At 37.3% G+C, this 16,791-nt stretch overlaps 1 protein-coding gene across 1 annotated transcript in view; it reads right to left on the bottom strand.

Annotated features, from left to right (window-relative positions):
* Positions 1–1,792: 1,792 nt before the first annotated feature.
* The window catches only part of KLHL14 (kelch like family member 14), a 116,256-nt gene continuing 101,257 nt past the window's right edge, over positions 1,793–16,791 (bottom strand). Inside the window, exon 9 of the mRNA XM_038543580.1 lies at positions 1,793–3,509. Coding sequence (XP_038399508.1) covers positions 3,462–3,509 — 48 coding nt within the window. The 3' untranslated portion in view covers positions 1,793–3,461. The remainder of the gene's footprint in view (positions 3,510–16,791) is intronic.

Below are 16,791 nucleotides of genomic sequence, written 5' to 3'. Positions count from 1 at the left end.
CTGCTTTTCCAATCTTCGTCCTGTGGAAGCCCCACTACACATTTTTCTCCTGTTTACTTGCATAGCAAATATACCCTAGGCCACATTACCTAAGTACAGTCTTTGTGGCAGAAAATAACAAATATTCCTTCAGGGAATATCTTATGAGCTGTCATCATTCCTTTATTTTAACTCACATCCTTGCCATCCAGAGCAGCCCTGTCTTCTAGAACTTTCTACGGTGATTGAAATGTTCTGTGAATCTCTACCGTTCAAAATGGTAGTTACAAGCCACATGTGCTGTGGAGCCTTTAAAAGGTTACTAGTGAGCCTGAGAAACTGAACTTTAACCTTATTACATTTTCATTGATTTAAATTTATAGTTTTTTTTAAGATTTTATTTATTTATTCATGACAGAGAGAGAGAGAGAGATAATGAGAGAGACAGGCAGGCAGAGGGAGAGGTAGGCTCCATGCGGGGAGCCCCACATGGGACTTCATTGGGGTCTCCAGGATCACACCCCTGGCTGAAGGCGGCGCTAAACCGCTGGGCCACCGGGGCTGCCCTCACTGATTTAAATTTAAATAGCCACATGTGACTAGTGGCTACCACTGGGGACAGTGCAGCCTTAGAGCTTTGGGGCATTGCCCTAATTTCAGCATTGTTGCTGCTACCTGGAAAGTCTTCCTGCCAGAGGGGTGTGTTTCCTTCTCTCCAGGAGGCCAGCTCTTCTGTATAGTGTATATTTTCTCTCTTTGTAGTCCCTTTGTTGTTGTCTTTGTGATAGACTGACTTGACGCTGGGCACAAAGATGGAAGAGTCTGGGTTGTTTGCCCTCGTTTAACCCTCTCCTTCTGCCAGGCCATCTTTGATGATTTATTTCAGCACCACATGCCTGGAATTCCATCATTTCTTTCCCGAACCCCTGCAGTGGCCTCTCGCCAGTTTTCTTGCTGCCATTTTTGCTTCCCTACAGCCCATTCTTCACCCAGCAGATAGCATGAATGCATTAAGATGAAATTCAGAATTTCTCTTCTCCTCTCTTGCCATTTCAGGGACATTACCAGTGCTTCTTTAGCCCAGGATGTTCCTCTTCTGCTTTTTTGCAGAGCTAGCTTCTCATCCTTCAAATCTCAGCTTAAACGACACTCTCTTAGGGAGGTCTTCTCCGACCAGGCTAAAGAACATCTTCATTTCACTGTCTGTCTTTTTATTTTTTTTTTTTGTCTGCCCTGTTTTTAATTTTTTTTCCTTTGTAGCATTTGTTACTATTGAACGTGTTTGTTTAATTGTCCTCTCCTATAGAATGTCCAAGGTATCAGGTTTCTGCTTCTTCTTCATTGTATTCCTAGTATTTAGCATTGAACAGACACTCATAAAGAATTGTCAGGTATGAATTATTGAATCATTGACATTTTCTCTTTTAGAGAGCATGCTAGGCTGTTCTCTTCCTTCTCAAAGTCTGCTCAGTGGATCAGCAGAATAGCACCACTGGGAATTTTGTTGAGAAGGACAAATTTTGTTGGAGATACAGAGCTACTGTATTTGAGTATGAGTCTGGGCAGCCCTGCTTTAGTAGACTGGCTGAGAGAAAGAGTGGACACCTCTGTGAGCACTCTCTGTGTTCTACCCAGTAATGGTTGTCTATCTATGCAAGAGGAATAAGAATTTCTCTCTAACAGCAGAAGTGTACAGTCTACTGACCATTCCCTGAGTGGGGCTACAGTTTTCATGTCTAAGTGTGTTTGCCAGCTGCATGGGCTCATCTGAGCCTGGACTGCAGGAGTACTGATGATGGAATCATGGGTTAAAGTCCTGATTTATTGCTTACTGGCTGTATAAGAATGCGCACATTACAACAGGTGCATTAAAAATATAACCAGGCGGCACACCAGGCTATGGAATATTCTTCAACACTAAAAAGAAGTGAGCTACCAATCCATGAAAAAAAAAACATGGAGGAAACTTGAATGCATATTACTAAGTGAAAGAAGTCAATCTGGGAAGGCTACGTATGATTCCAACTATATGACATCGTGGAGAAGGCAAAACTATGGAGACAGTAAAAAGATCCATGGTTGTTAAGGTTGAGGTGGGGGCAAGGGATGAACAGAAAGGATTTTTAGGGCAATTAAAATACTGTGTATGATGCCATGATGGGTACCTGTCATTTGCCCAAACTCACAGACTACACAACACTAAGAGGGGACCATAATATAAACCATGGACTTTTGAGTGACTGTGATATGTCAGTGTGAGTTCATCAGTTGTAACGAATGTACCACTCTGGTGAGGGGTGTTGATATTGGAGGAGGCTCTGTGTATTTGCTGGGGGCTGGTGAGGGCTGGGGATATATGGGAAATTTATGTGTCTTCCCCTGAATTTTCCTGTGAATCTAAAAATTCTCTAAAAAATAAAATTCTAATAAAAAAAAACAAACATAGCCAGCATTTATGAAATGCTCGCAATGAACCAGGCATTACACTAAATGCTTTACTTGAATCCATACCTTCTACTCACAGAGCCCTATTAGATCCTTTTTGTGATCCTTATGTTGTAGACAGAGGTTTGGGGCTTAGAGATGCTGTATACTTTGCACACACTGGGTGACGGGTTAAGCTGGAATTCTAACCTAGGACTACTTGTCTGGTCCCCTGGTGCTATGCAGCTCTTGGATGATAGCTCTTGGGGTTCTTGTGATAGCCCAGTGAAATACAACAGTGTTGATTAGTGATTAAGCTCTGTGTAAATGCTAATTGACATGCTTTGGAGTGGGACAAATGGCAAGTCCCTCAGCACATGACCATCTCGTACAGATGGTTCCAGATAGGGAGTGGCTCCCCTACCTGCTGGCATCCTGGACCTCAGCCTGTCTTGGGGAGGGGCAGTGCAATGATTGCAGGGATGTTAGCCCTCTCCCTGTGCTAGGGAGAAGATCTAGGTGAGAAGCAAAGGGAGTATTGTTCTCCTCCAGGTCTTGCACACAAGCTTGAGATTGGGCCTGTGCAAGACTCTAGCTGTTCTGTTAATCTTAATGGGAGGAGAGAAACCAGTGTTAGCAACCAAAGTGCTCAGGCCCCTACAACCAAGATTGCAAATGCTCACTGTGTATCTATTCTACAAGCACTGCGTATCTATTCTTCATCTCTGCAAGCAGCACAGGACCAAACACTATCCCCTTTTCACATCTGGGAAAAGAGAAGTAGAAAGAGGTAAAATCGTTTGCCTAAGGTCATGGGCTTCATCATTGCTAAGAGCAAGGACTGGCATTCAAACATTTCTTTAACTCCAAATTCAGAATTTTATCTAGTAGATGCTTCTGCAAAAGAAAAAAAAAAGCTGGTGTTTCAGTTCTTTTATGCTAAGCTCCATTTCAGCGTTTCTTCTGATGTATGGCCCAAATTCTGCTTCAGTGGGTCTTGTTCAAAACTCATTTCTTTGGTGAACCAGCCTCTAATCTCATATGACCACAGGCTCTCCTTAGACCGAAGCTCCCGGACATGGTCTTTGAAAAATGACATCATAATCCTAAAAAGAAATGAAGGAAATTGAAACCAATCTTCGCGACACACTATTTTTATTTGGTTGCTTGTGCTATTTAGATGAAGAGGGTACTGGATAGGGACTATATCTTTTCCATGTTTTATACCATGCTTAATAAGTTCTCAGAATATAATAAATGTTTCACAGGCCAATGAAAAATTCCAAAGCACATAACCTGCTGGGAGGTTGTAAAATTATTCATGGCTGACACTGATGAGAAGATCAGAGATTTTACCCTACAGGGAGAAGACACTGTGACACCCAGAGAAGCCAGGAGTTATTTTTGGGAAAACCAGATGTACAGAGTATTTCAATGCAACTTGTTTTCAGAAGGAATGTTAATAAGCACGCACAAATGTACATAATAACAATGTACTAATTTATGTTATTCTATTATTAAACTAGAGTTGGTGCTGGTTATTTTCCATGTGATACACTGATTTTAATATAGATTTTGAGAGGAACTTTAAAATGCAATATTGCTGATTAAATGAGATGATATAGGTAGAGGACAGCATATATATATTAACGATGATATAAATCTAAATTATCATTCCTGATGATGGAATCATTTCAGTTGTCTGAATAAGTGAATGGGCTTTCTGTAATTAGTGGGAAATAAACATGTGAAGCTGTTGGAAAAATACAATTTGACATGGAACCATCCACACTGTGGTGACAGTTACGTGGGATGTTGGAGGTAAGATAACCTAGAATGAGAGGTAGGAGAAAAGATTATCTGGAATAAGAAGGAGGAGAAAGTACATGAGAAACGTACATGGATGTTGAGGGCTATCATTCTTGAACATTTGCTTTCTTAATTTATCTGTTGTAATGTCCTGGTATCGATATTCATTGCAAATGAAACCTTTTTACTAATGTGTGTGTGTATGTGTGTGCGCGTTTCTAGAAGGCTTAGTACTTATGTATACTGAAACAGTTTAAGCACAACTATGGTAGAAAGTCAATATACAGAAATTTTGAGGCAGTGAAGGAGTGGGCTACTGGAACCACTGGAAGGCAGAGGCTATGAGACACTCAAGTCTAGATCAGTGGTCAAGGCTCGTCAAAGCTGGGTGGCAGCACAGTGACCTGGAGTAGGATGTGTCCTCAAATAAGAATGGGGCAGGAGGATGGCATCTCAAAGTCTTGTGAAAGAGATCGCTAAATAAATAAATGTGGGGGGCACCTGGGTGGCTCAGCAGTTGAGCGGCTGCCTTTCAGCTCAGGGCGTCATCCTGGGGTTCCTGGGATCGAGTCCCACATGGGCTCCATACAGGGAGTCTGCCTCTCTCTCTGCCTGTGTCTCTGCCTCTCTCTCTCTGTGTCTCGCATGAATAAATAAATATATAAATAAATGTGAAACACTAGGTGCTATGATGATGATGATGTGTTTTGAGTATCTACCAGGTGTCAAGTATATATTTTACATGCGAATACATGTACCAGATGTTTTATTTTTTAAAAAGATTTATTTATTTATTTATTTGAGAGACAGAGGGACAGTGAGATGGTGAGGGTGAGAGGGAGAGGGAGAGGGAAAGAGAATCTCCAGCAGACTCTCTGTTGAGTGGGGAGGCCATCTTGGGGCTTGATCTCACCACCTGAGATCATGACCCCAGCCAAAATCAAGTCAGATGCTTAATTGACTGAGCCACCCAGCAACCTCCTTATTTTTCTTTTGAAAGGGAATGTTTCCATTACATTGCTAGACCTTACAGTTTGCATTAAGTAAAATATGTGTTAATACAATTCACTGCAGGGGCACCTTGATGGCTTAGTTGGTTAAGCAGCTGCCTTTGGCTCAGGTCATGATCTCAGGGTCCTGGAATTGAGCCCCACATTGTGCTCTCTGTTCAGTGGGTAGTCTGTTCCTCCCGCTTCTCATGCTGTCTCTCTCTCTCTCAAATAAGTAAATAAAATCTTAAAAAGATATAATTCAGCTGGAATTTCAATGTTAGGCCCTTTTGGATGGTAGAAGAAGGTTGGATCAAAACTTACAGATTTGGATCTGTTTATTGCTTAGAATCTACTGTCAATTTTCTTTCCCAAAGTAATTCACATACTAAGTAGAGCAGATTAATAAAATTTCAAGTTCAACTATATTATCAGTAGACTGGATGACTAAGATGAGAGGCTGACCCTGAACAAGGACAAAAGTTTCCAATGAGATTCTGTTTATTATGTAATTTACAAAGAGTAAGAGGAGTGAGTCTTTCTGGGGTATTTTTGTTTGGAGGCCCAGAAAAGGATAGGAGATTGTTAATGTTCTTTCCTGTAGAAGAGCTCCTGTCCCATCAAACACAGATAAGATTGACCATTAAATAAAGCTTTCTTCTTTTTCTTTCTTTCTTTCTTTCTTTCTTTCTTTCTTTCTTTCTTTCTTTCTTTCACGTCATGTGAGTAAGCAGAATGCTATGTTCTGCTGGTAACAGTGGAAGTCAATGTTAAGATTACCAAAATGGTGAAGAAATTGATTTTACCTCATAGTACGATGGCTAAAAGAATGGTCTTTGTCCTGAATCTGCTTTCTCTTTCTTCTTCCAGGTTCTGTCTCTTTTCTGCAGTTAGTACTCCTTCTTGTTTCTCTCCTGCCCTTTCCCCCTTCCTTCTTCCTCCTGATGCAGCTCTGCCTGACATCCACTTTCATGCTCTCTCTACCTGTTAACTTCTTGGGGAAAATGGGATGAGAAGTTTTAAATTTCTCTTGGCAGAAAGAAGCATGCTTTCTGAGAGCCCTTTCCCACCCTTTGACTTAGCAGCTTTTTAGGATCTTGTTTTAGTATTTTTCATGACGATTGTCATACAGGTTATACCATTGCATTGCTTCACCAAGTTGGGCTGTGAACAGAGATATATTTTAAAAATGGATATGCCAAGACCTACGCTAGCTGAACAGTTTAGCACCAGGCTAGTTTACATAACACATATCTTACTGCTATATACCGAGGTCTATATTATGTGGTAAGATAATTAGAGATTAAAAATTGTGACTTCAAGATAATATGTGCAAAATAAGTGGAGTAAAGAGTGATTCACTCGAGAGAAGAATTACACCATTACCAGAAAAATTAAATTCTAAACATTGAGATTCAGTTTTCCCTTGTGAGGTTCATCCTGAGTGCACTTGTTTCTCTTTCACTAGATTTCTCCTCTTTCCTGTTCAGTGTCCTCTGAGAAATCACTGTCTTCAGGTAGTTTGTAAGCAAGGCCATTGGCTCTCTAAGCAGGAAGTCAAAGTCGATTGTAGAAATTGGACTGTCAACAATGGGGCTTGTGAGTGGTCTCCCAAATTCTCCTCCTATTGCTCTTCCCAGTACATCATGTGGTTTATAATGTATACTTGGTTTGGAATTTAGTCAAAAGCTTTAGGCTTCTCCACAGGTGCAAGTATGCACCCACACACAGACAACAATCTTTTATATACAAATGCACATATTCCATTACTTCGGGGTATACACATGTTTACCTTCCTGAGTTTTTTATACAAACACAAACACATACACACACACACACACAATTCTGTTACCAGGCCTCTCTGTACAGGGGCTTGATTGAATGAGGCAGGAAAGGACAGAAGTTCCCAGGTGATCATAAACACTATTTTCAAAACATGGGCAACCCACTTACTATATTAAACAGGATTGACAGCAATTATTCAACTATTGGGTTAACTCCTCAAATGAGAATACCTTATATGTCTTCATCGTTGCAGATTAGTTGTTTCATTAATGAATTCTATTAGCTTAATATGCATCAAGATAACAGAGCCAACAATTCTCTCAGACAACTTACATTTGGGTTTAGAATGGACTATAAAAGGGTACTTATTTTGTAAAACCTATAATGCATATTTCCCATTTTAGTTATACTTTATTTTTGTTGGTGTACAAATTAGTTTATATTTTCCTGAACACAAATGCTGCCTGAAATGGGAAGAAAGTGGTCTAGGATTCTAGTGAGTGCAATGGAAAAATGAAATGGATAAACAATTTGCCTCAGACAGACATTTCTCTTTTTGTGGTGGTGGGAAGGGTACTAAGGAGGACTATGGAAACATTGATAACTTATTTTTTTTATTACAAAACTTATTTATCTAATTTTTTAAATTATAGGAACATTTATTTTTCAACACTTAATTTGTTATTACAAAAGTAGCACATACCCTATAGAAAAGAAGTACAAATAAGCGCACCTAAAAATTCACCTCAGTTAAAAATACATTGGAATTAGATCTGCAGTGAAGGATTTGTACCACATATTAAGAGTAGTTATCCCAGTGTAGGGATTGCTAGTATGGTAATTTCATTTTTATGGTTCCTTTGGAGAGAACCAGAGAGTTGCTTTGAAAATGTGTTGAATTAGATGTGTGTGGGAGAGAACTAGAAAATACCTTAAAAAGGAGAAACAAAACAAAACAAAAAAACTATGAAAAACCTAGAAGTGGAGTACTTGGGTCGTGTCCCAAATTCCTTAAGCTTTCTTTGCTTTAAAGAAGCGACCTGTAGATGGTGGATAGTGGTGTCTGGGTGCTCACAGCCACACACAGAGCTCTACCAGGGCTTGAGTTACAATAAAATCTTTAAGGTATTTTTGTATTTTTCGTTCTTTTTTTAAAACTTTAATTGACTTTTGCAACAACTCATCTGAAACTTTCCACTTTTTATTGTATCAGATGATAAAAAAAGCAATCTAATCGACTCCAGGTAGACTTTGCCCTCTGGTTTTCTTATACTTTCAGATTTTTGTCAATTAAGTGTCTTATGGTGAGATAATTGTAGGCTTACATGGAGTTGTAGGAAATGATGCAGAGAGATCCTGTGTGCCCTTTACCTAGTTTTCTGCCAATGGTAACATCTAGCAAAAAGTATGATAGAATGTCACAACCAGAATACTGACAATGATCTAGTCAGGGTACAGAACATTTCATCACCACAAGGACCTCTCATGTTGTCCTCTTCCCTCCTGCCCCCACCTCTTCCTTAACCCTTGACAACTGCTCATCTATTCTCTATTATTTAATTTTGTCATTTTAAGAATACTATACAAATTCACATAGTAGGTGATCATTTGGGATGACTTTATTACCTCAGCCTAAACCAGTGATTTATCCAGATTGTCACATGTATGAGTACTTCATTTCTTTTTATTGATTCCATGTCAGGGATGTACTACAGTTTATTTAATGTTACCTCCTGTGAGACTTTTTGGCTATTTCTAGTACTAGGTTATTATGCATAATTTGACCTGTAAAGATAAAATTTCTATAAACAAAAATAACAACAAAACTTAACGCTCATCGAATGCCTAAAATATTCTAGGCAATGTTCTGAGAGCTTAACATGTAGCTGACGCAATGTCTTGGTTTTTTGACACTTGACAGTGGTAAAACTGTGAAGATACCAGGGCAATTGGGATGGTCAGTCACCCTGTCACGTCATTAACTCCAAGAAATCTGTAAAGTGATTTATAGCTATTAAATAATGAAACATTGGGACTTATTAAAGTATTGTCCTTAAATGGTAAGAGTAGTGAAAAAGTTCATTAGCTGTCCTAAGTACCACTGAGTCCAAAGGTCTTCAATAAATTCCTTTTTGGGCAGCAAGTTCTTGAAAGGTGCTATTTATTTATTTATTTATTTATTTATTTATTTATTTATTTTGAAAGGTGCTATTTAAATGACAAAATCTGTGTTTTCTCCATCTGTATGATAGGCAAGGATTATAGAGCACTAACTACTTGGGAACAAAGTTACTATTTGTTGAGATTTCTCAAGCTGTTAGGTACATTTCATTTAATTCTGATGACAAACTTTTGGAGTAGGAATTACTATTCTTTTTTAAAATTTATTTTATTTTTTTTTAGGAATTACTATTCTTATTCATAGATGAAAAAATTGAAGATCAGGAGTTAAAATAATGTATTTCAAATCACAAATAAGTGACAAGGCAATGAACAGTGGCATTGCATTGCCTTTGCCCTTTCTGAGGCTGTATAAATCTGTCTCTCAAATAATAGAGAGCTCTGATGTGAAGAGCGTGTGCCTAATTCACATATGCTAGTGGCTCTCCAACCAGAATCTCACCTTCAGTCTTCCCCAGGTTAAGGGAAGGTAAACATTGCTCTCTGTGGCCCCTAACTCAATGGTGGCATGTATCAGGTTATCCCAGGGATGGTCTGGCTTTCTGTTCTGGTGTGGAAGTCATGTTTTATAGCAAGCATGGTAGCTTGGGGTAGGCAGTGAGGGATCTCAGCTTCTACTCAATCAGATGACTTCAATTTCCGTGAATGTCTGAGGGGAGATGAAATGTCTCAGCACTCTTTTGCCTATAAATTCTCTTTGAAGATATCCCCCTAATTAATTTACAGAAGCAACAACAATTTTTTAAATATTTTAATTTACAGTCTTTGCTTTTGGAAGGTTATAGTCACTGGATCAGTAAGCCTCCTTCTGAGCAAGTCCTCTGGGGATATGACGCTCACATATAGAAAATGTGGTGAGGCAGCCGTAACAATGAGCCACTCAGATCCTCTACTGTAGGGAGCATATTGGACTCACAGTCCCAGCTGCTGTGTTCTGAACCTATTGCTGTCTTTATGCCAGAGCCACACTTCCCACAGATTGCTTCCAGCAAATGATGGAGCGTGTCAGGGATGCTAAAGACAGGCTTGTTCCTACCAAGTGGAGAACTTCTCTTAAGAGTGATTTTTGCCTCCAGGACTTCCCCTTGGCCTTCTTCAAACCTTAGGCTTTTGCTGCAGGCTGAGAATCTTTGTGCCCAACCTTTTTTTCTTTCCTCTCTCCTTCCATTGGGGTCGGACCTGAATTGCATAGTCAGGGTTCCTGTCTCCATTGGTGCCCTCCCCTTTTCCCTGTTGGGCAATTTCTTCAATACATCTCTTTCACATCTACACTTGTTTTGGTGTTTGCTTCTTAGAGAACCTTAACTACCACCTACTTAATACCTACTGTCTTCAGTTTTGAGGACTTAGCCAAAATTTTCATTTGAAACAACAGAAAAAAATCCATTTAATATCCACCTATATTTGCCATGGGTTCAAATTTTAGAATATTTGATTTAATGCCAGATATCTGAAACTCAAACTTTTTTGGGGAAAGGAGAGGTAGATTTGGATCCACAGAATATTTGAAGAAAAATCATTTTAGTATAGATTTCTGAGATATTTTCCCATGTTTCTAGATCAGTTTACTTGTCGAAATGGAAACAGAACAGAAGTAGAAGAGGATTGCTTTGGGACTCTGAGGCCAGTTATGTGGCTCCTAAATTTATCTCTTTCTCTTACCAATGATGGTCTTGAATACAACTCTTTGTCTCTCTGTATTATGCTTCCTTCATCTGAAAAGGTAAAATTAGTTCATCACACCCAAGAAAAAAGTATTATTACTCCCATTTTGCAGATGATAAATCTAAGGCTGAGAGAGAAGAATTTAGCTTGCCCAAGTTAACCTAGCTAGGAAACAACAGAATCAAGATTTGGATAGGAGGGTCAGTGGTTATAGCTTTTGCTCTTTTTATCTATTTAAAACTGCATCCAATGATCTTTAAGGTGTTTCCAATTATTAACTTTACGGATTTATATACTTGAAATTAAAAGATAACACCTTGTCTAAATTCATATTTTAACTGTGCATGGATTTTGTGTTAGTGAACAGCACTACCTTATTGGGCGATTTTAGTTTATTTTTCATTGGCTGCTTTACTGAGCCTCATCAAATGTATTTGCTTTGCAGAGCTGCAGTGGATTAATTCTGAATAAGTAATTTGGAAATGTTTTTATTCATTTCTGTGGAAACCATCTATTTGGATTTTCATATATCAAGATCATAGAGATTTGTCCCAGTCCAATTGCAATCTTAGTTACAGCAGTGCCGGCTTACATATTAAGGGCATAGTTTTGCTCTGATGGCCCTTCAGAAATCTGTAATTGGTGTGGAACACTGACACTAACAGAATGTGTCTTATGAGGTCCTAGGAGTTAGGCTTCTGCAGATTAATGGAATCTTTCTTGATGGAACAAGCCCTTTGGAATTCATTAACACTATCTGCCTCTCCCATTAGCTACTCACTTCTCACACAATTCATTTGCTCTGTCTCTCCTGGCGTTTTGGAATCAAACCTGAATCTGAGAGTCTAACTGGTAGCTGAAGAAATATATACTGAACATATTCCATGACTTTTTACCCCCAGACAGAGATTTTTGGGTTTTCTTTTAATTTTGGGATGAATAATACTTCCTTATATATTTCTTTTCTACAGAACAAGATTCTTTTTATTCTCGGAATAAAAAAATTCTCAGGTCATCCTGCCTCCATCATTACTTTATGCCCTTCATCTTCATCCCTAGTCTTAGGATTTGGGGGAGGACATAATACCTTTTTTCTCCTAAACGTTACTGAGAGGGCTGTGTTTGTGTGTGGGTAGATATTAGGGGACATGCAGTGCAGACTTCCTGGAGACTAGGAACCATGTCTAAAGAAAATGCTGTGGGGATGGTCCAAAGATCTAAGAATCATGTGAGAAATTTAAGCCACAGGTATAAATTCTGGGAGAGCTTATATTAAATATCCAAGATCAAATAAATAAATGAATAAATAAATAAATATCCAAGATCATCTTACTCTCTCTTTCCCTGTTTATTTATCCTTTATCTTTTTTCTTTCTTTCCTTTTTTCTTTCATATTAGATGATGTTTTGTACAAAATCGTTTCTTAAAACAGAGTAGTTACAACTGATTTATAGTATGTAAAACAGCGTCTAATATGCTAAATACCACCAACCCAAAGGTGCTAGGTTTGCCCATTTTGATGAACTTTTAAAATTCTGCTTATGTTTATATTATACCTGGTGATATTACAGCTATAGCAGCTTTCTTTTGGTTTTTTCTTACATTTAAATTTTGTTTCCTGTAAACATCATCTAATGAGTTTTTAAAAACCAGCCTAACAATCTTATTCTTTCACTTTGAGTATTTAATCCATTCATCTTTAATGAAATTACTGATATATTTGGTTTTATATCTCCCATCTTATTATTTGCTTTTTCTTTAGTCTGCTTTGTATCTTCTTCTCTCTCTTTTCTTGCATTTTCTTAAATTAATTGAATACTTTTGTCATACCATTTTCTCTTATTTGTTAGTTTTACAATTTTTATTATTCTTTTGATAGTTAACCTAGAGACCACAACATGTCTTCTTGACTTAATACAAATTATTATTTTACCTCTTCCCTAATACTGCTAGAAACTTAGAATATTTGAATTCTATTTACCATTCCCTGTCCTTTGAATTATTCTTGTTATAGAATTTAGTTATCTATTTATTTTAAATTTCACAAGAATTTGCAATTGTTTTGTATGGTCAATATTCATTTATAGTTACCTACATATTTGTCCTTTCATATATATATACCTTTTGCATTCTTTTTTCTCTCTGTGCTTCATTTGGATATTTTCTGTTAATCTTTCTTTCAGTTTACCAATCTTTGTTCTGTTGTATCTAATTTGCTGTTCACTCCATTCACTGAGTTAATTTAAGATACTTTATTTTTTTCTTTTTAGTTTTAGAATATCTAGTTGGTTATTTTAAAATCCAGATTCTAATTCTTTGGTGAATTTTCCATCCTTTCATTCATTTTCTCTACTTTTCCTACATTTTATTTAATATATTGATCATAGTTATTTATTTGCTGACTCAAAAATCTAGATCAGTAGTGGGTTTATTTATTATCTCTTTTTGTTCTGTTGATTTAGATCATATGGTCTTGTGTTTTTTTCTCCTGTCTAATAATTTTTGACTGAATTAATGGTTTTATGTATAAAAGAACTGTAGTGGCTCAACATAATTTTATCTTCCATTAGGGAAAGTTTCCTCTTAACTCTGTTATGCAGATAGAATGAGGAGGTGATTATCTCAATTCATTCAGGGACTGAGTTTAGCTGGATCTCATTTCAGGATTTCTTCTTCTACCCTTAGTTTGTTCCTATTCCACGGCAGTCTCTCCCAGACTCTTGGCTGAGAGTCTGGTCTTTGTATCCTCAGCCTGAAGTCTGAAGAAGATTCAGCTCTTCCCTCCAGTGGCTTTCAGCTTAATTTTTTATCTTCCTAATGTGTATAACTTTAAAATTCACAAATGTCTTAAGGAAATGGAGTCATATATTTGAAGCAGTTTTCTTTACCTGGCAAATTTTTTAATTCCTAAGCACTGTGAGATTTTGGGAACTTTCTCCTGCCTTCTAGAAGTTTTTGGCCTGAATAACATTTCTCCTAAACAACACCAGAATTCCAAACATTTCCCTTCAGGAAAAACTGGTTGTGTTTAGGTTTCCTCAAGTTTTTATTTTGTCACTCCGGTTCTATATTACAGCTAAGTTTGCTGGTTTCTCTTTCCCACATCACAGATTCTCTGATTGAGCCAAGTTTGATCAACTTGTGGCCAGGACTTAAAGATGTCCCCAGAGAAAAAAATTACTGGCCATTGCCGGCTTACTTCAGAACACTGTTCCCTTCTTTGGAAGTTTAGTTTACTTACTCTTAATTGCTTTTAGTGCTCTCTGATGCCTTGCAAAATATTTTAAAATATTAACTTATTCACTTTTTGTCAGTTGCCACAGAGAACATCTTGGCCTGCTGTGTTTTACTTCATCCTATCTAAATATGAAAAGTTCTTGTCCTCACACTTCTCATTTTCTTTATCATTTGTATACCATTGTTCAGTACTTTGCTCTGAAGATGATTATAATATTTTTATCTAGAAGTTATCCATATGAAACTAAGTTAGTTGTTATTTACTGTATTTTTAAGAATTACCTGATAAACATTAATTGAAGAACAAAAATTCTATTTATTTTCTACTTATCTCTAGGACTGATTTTATATACTCCCTCTGCTGTAGCCTTCACTGATGCCCCTGGTTGGACATAAACTCTTCCTTTCAGAAACTCCACATCACCTTATTTATATATCTCTATTGCACATATACCCTGCATTATAGTTACTTATATTTATATTCTTTATAGGGCACATCATAGTGCTTTGTCCATAGTGAAAGGAATAAATGAGCAAAAACTGACAGCATTATACTGGAGATACTTTCTGGGATACCAAAAGAGTTATTAACTATTCATCCTCATCATTTGTGAAGAGATCCCCTAAGATTCAATGGATTCAATGTCTGTGAATGTTTTTTTGGGCTAGAGGCCAGAATTATACCAGTACTATTTCATTTGTGTACTGGGGCAGATTTTCAAAATGGTAAGGTTTTATTACAACTGAACAAGGGTTTTTGCATTAAAGTTTGGCTTTCACAGTCATTAAATAGAGGAAACATGGTTAATGTGACAAAGACAATTATCTTGCCCATACTCACAGGCAGAGGCTATTGTAGAGTTTGTCATATTGATAGCAGTCAGAATTGTCTTTGAGGAAATCCATGTACAACTTACATTTTCAAGATTATGAGCATAAAATTTCTGAGTCAGAAATAACTTTGCTACTTCACAGATTCTAATAACTCAAAGATCAAACTCTTCCCATTTATTGAGCACAACTATAGGCAAAGCACTGTGGGGAAAAAAACATTTTAGGCATTATCCATTCTACACCAAGGGGATTAGTTAAAATAAGGCATAAGTATGTCATATAATGCCATCAATATAATAAAATATATGATTGATGCTATATAAACCTTACAGGTAGTAAATATTTTAAGGATTTAAAGGAGATGATGACCATACTAGGTATTTGAATTATATTTTCTCATCAGACATGTAACGTCAAGGGCCTTGCTTTTCCTTCTTTTCTTTTTTTTCTTCCTATGAATCGGCTTAATGTGGCCAATGGTGTTGGAAAATAAATAAATACATTTAATATGGCATCCTATCCCAGCTGGTTTTAATAGTCTAAATTGCTTTTAAGAAAAACTTGTAGGACAAGTAGAGAACTTCCTGCCAAACTGTATAAATGCCATCTGGCCTGAAGTGGGATGTTGGTGGTCTAAGTCCATTCACAAGGAAACTACAAGTTACCACAACTATTCTGGAAGACCCTGGAGGTGAGGGGAGCTGCAGCATTTCTCATTAGAAATGTTAAGTGAGGAAAAGGGACTGGAGATGAACCGAATAAGCAATATCTCTGGAGACAGCTTTTATGTATTTCAAAGTGTTTGTTACAGTGAAGCAATATTAGCAGTGGGTGGAACATGAACTGTAGAGTGCAATTGGTGGGAGGGAGTCAGAAAGAACACATAAGAATGCTGTTTGATGACTCTATGACACCAGTACCTAAATCAAAATTTGCCAATGCTTGAATGTTCCTTCAGCACACTATGAAATTATTAAAAATTACTATAAAGACCACCTAGTCACATGGAAACATGCTTGTGAAATGGTAAAAATTTAAGATATCAAGATATAAATTCAGTTGCATAAAATGCAAAATGTCAAATGAAAAAGATGGATAAGAGTTCAGACCCCAAAGATAAAAGTTATTATACTATATGGTGGACTAAAGGTATTTTTCTCTTTCCTCTTGTATTTCCCAGAGTGTCCATAATTTGGTTATATCATGTTGATAATTAAAAAATAGTGCCTTTATTCAATAAATATTTTATGGCATTATGTTGTTGTTTTTGTTTTTTTTTTTTCAAAGGCACATCATATATTCTCTCTACCTTCAAGGAACCCTGAATCTAGTAAAAGGGTAAGACATAAAAATCTCACAGATAGTATGAGATAGATAAAGTAAGAAAGCCATAGTAAGTCAGATGAAAAATATCACACAAGACTGTTGTGATCATGAAGGCTTAATGAAAGCAGTGGAGTTTGAACAAGACCTTGAAGGACATGATTTTAATAGATAGTGTTGAGCATGAAATGGCATTCTCTGTGGAGAAAATGCACAAGCAAAAGGGCAAAGATGGAAAAGCATAGCTGTGTTTGTGGAAAAGCAAGGATTCACATTGCTCAATGAACACAGAAGGAAAGAAAAATGTCACCTAGAAGTGAGGCTGAGGCCAGATTTTAAGGTATACTTTCCTGCCAAGGGAAAAGTTGGACTTTGTCGTTGCATCCAGGTAGCTGATCTGCATATTTCACTTTGAAGTTCACAAGATGCAAAGTGTTTTCACATTCTTTACATATGATTTTCATGATGTTTTGAATAAGAGATTATCACTCCATATACAGATGATGAAACTCAAGTTGGAGAAGCTCCATGACCTCCGAAGATCACAGAACAAGTTCCTTTTGCC

This window comes from Canis lupus, chromosome 7 (assembly GCF_011100685.1).
Source record: "Canis lupus familiaris isolate Mischka breed German Shepherd chromosome 7, alternate assembly UU_Cfam_GSD_1.0, whole genome shotgun sequence".
In the NCBI taxonomy this organism is placed as follows: Eukaryota; Metazoa; Chordata; class Mammalia; order Carnivora; family Canidae; genus Canis; species Canis lupus.
Note: the sequence above shows the minus strand (reverse complement) of the source record. Positions and strands in the feature narration are given on the sequence as shown.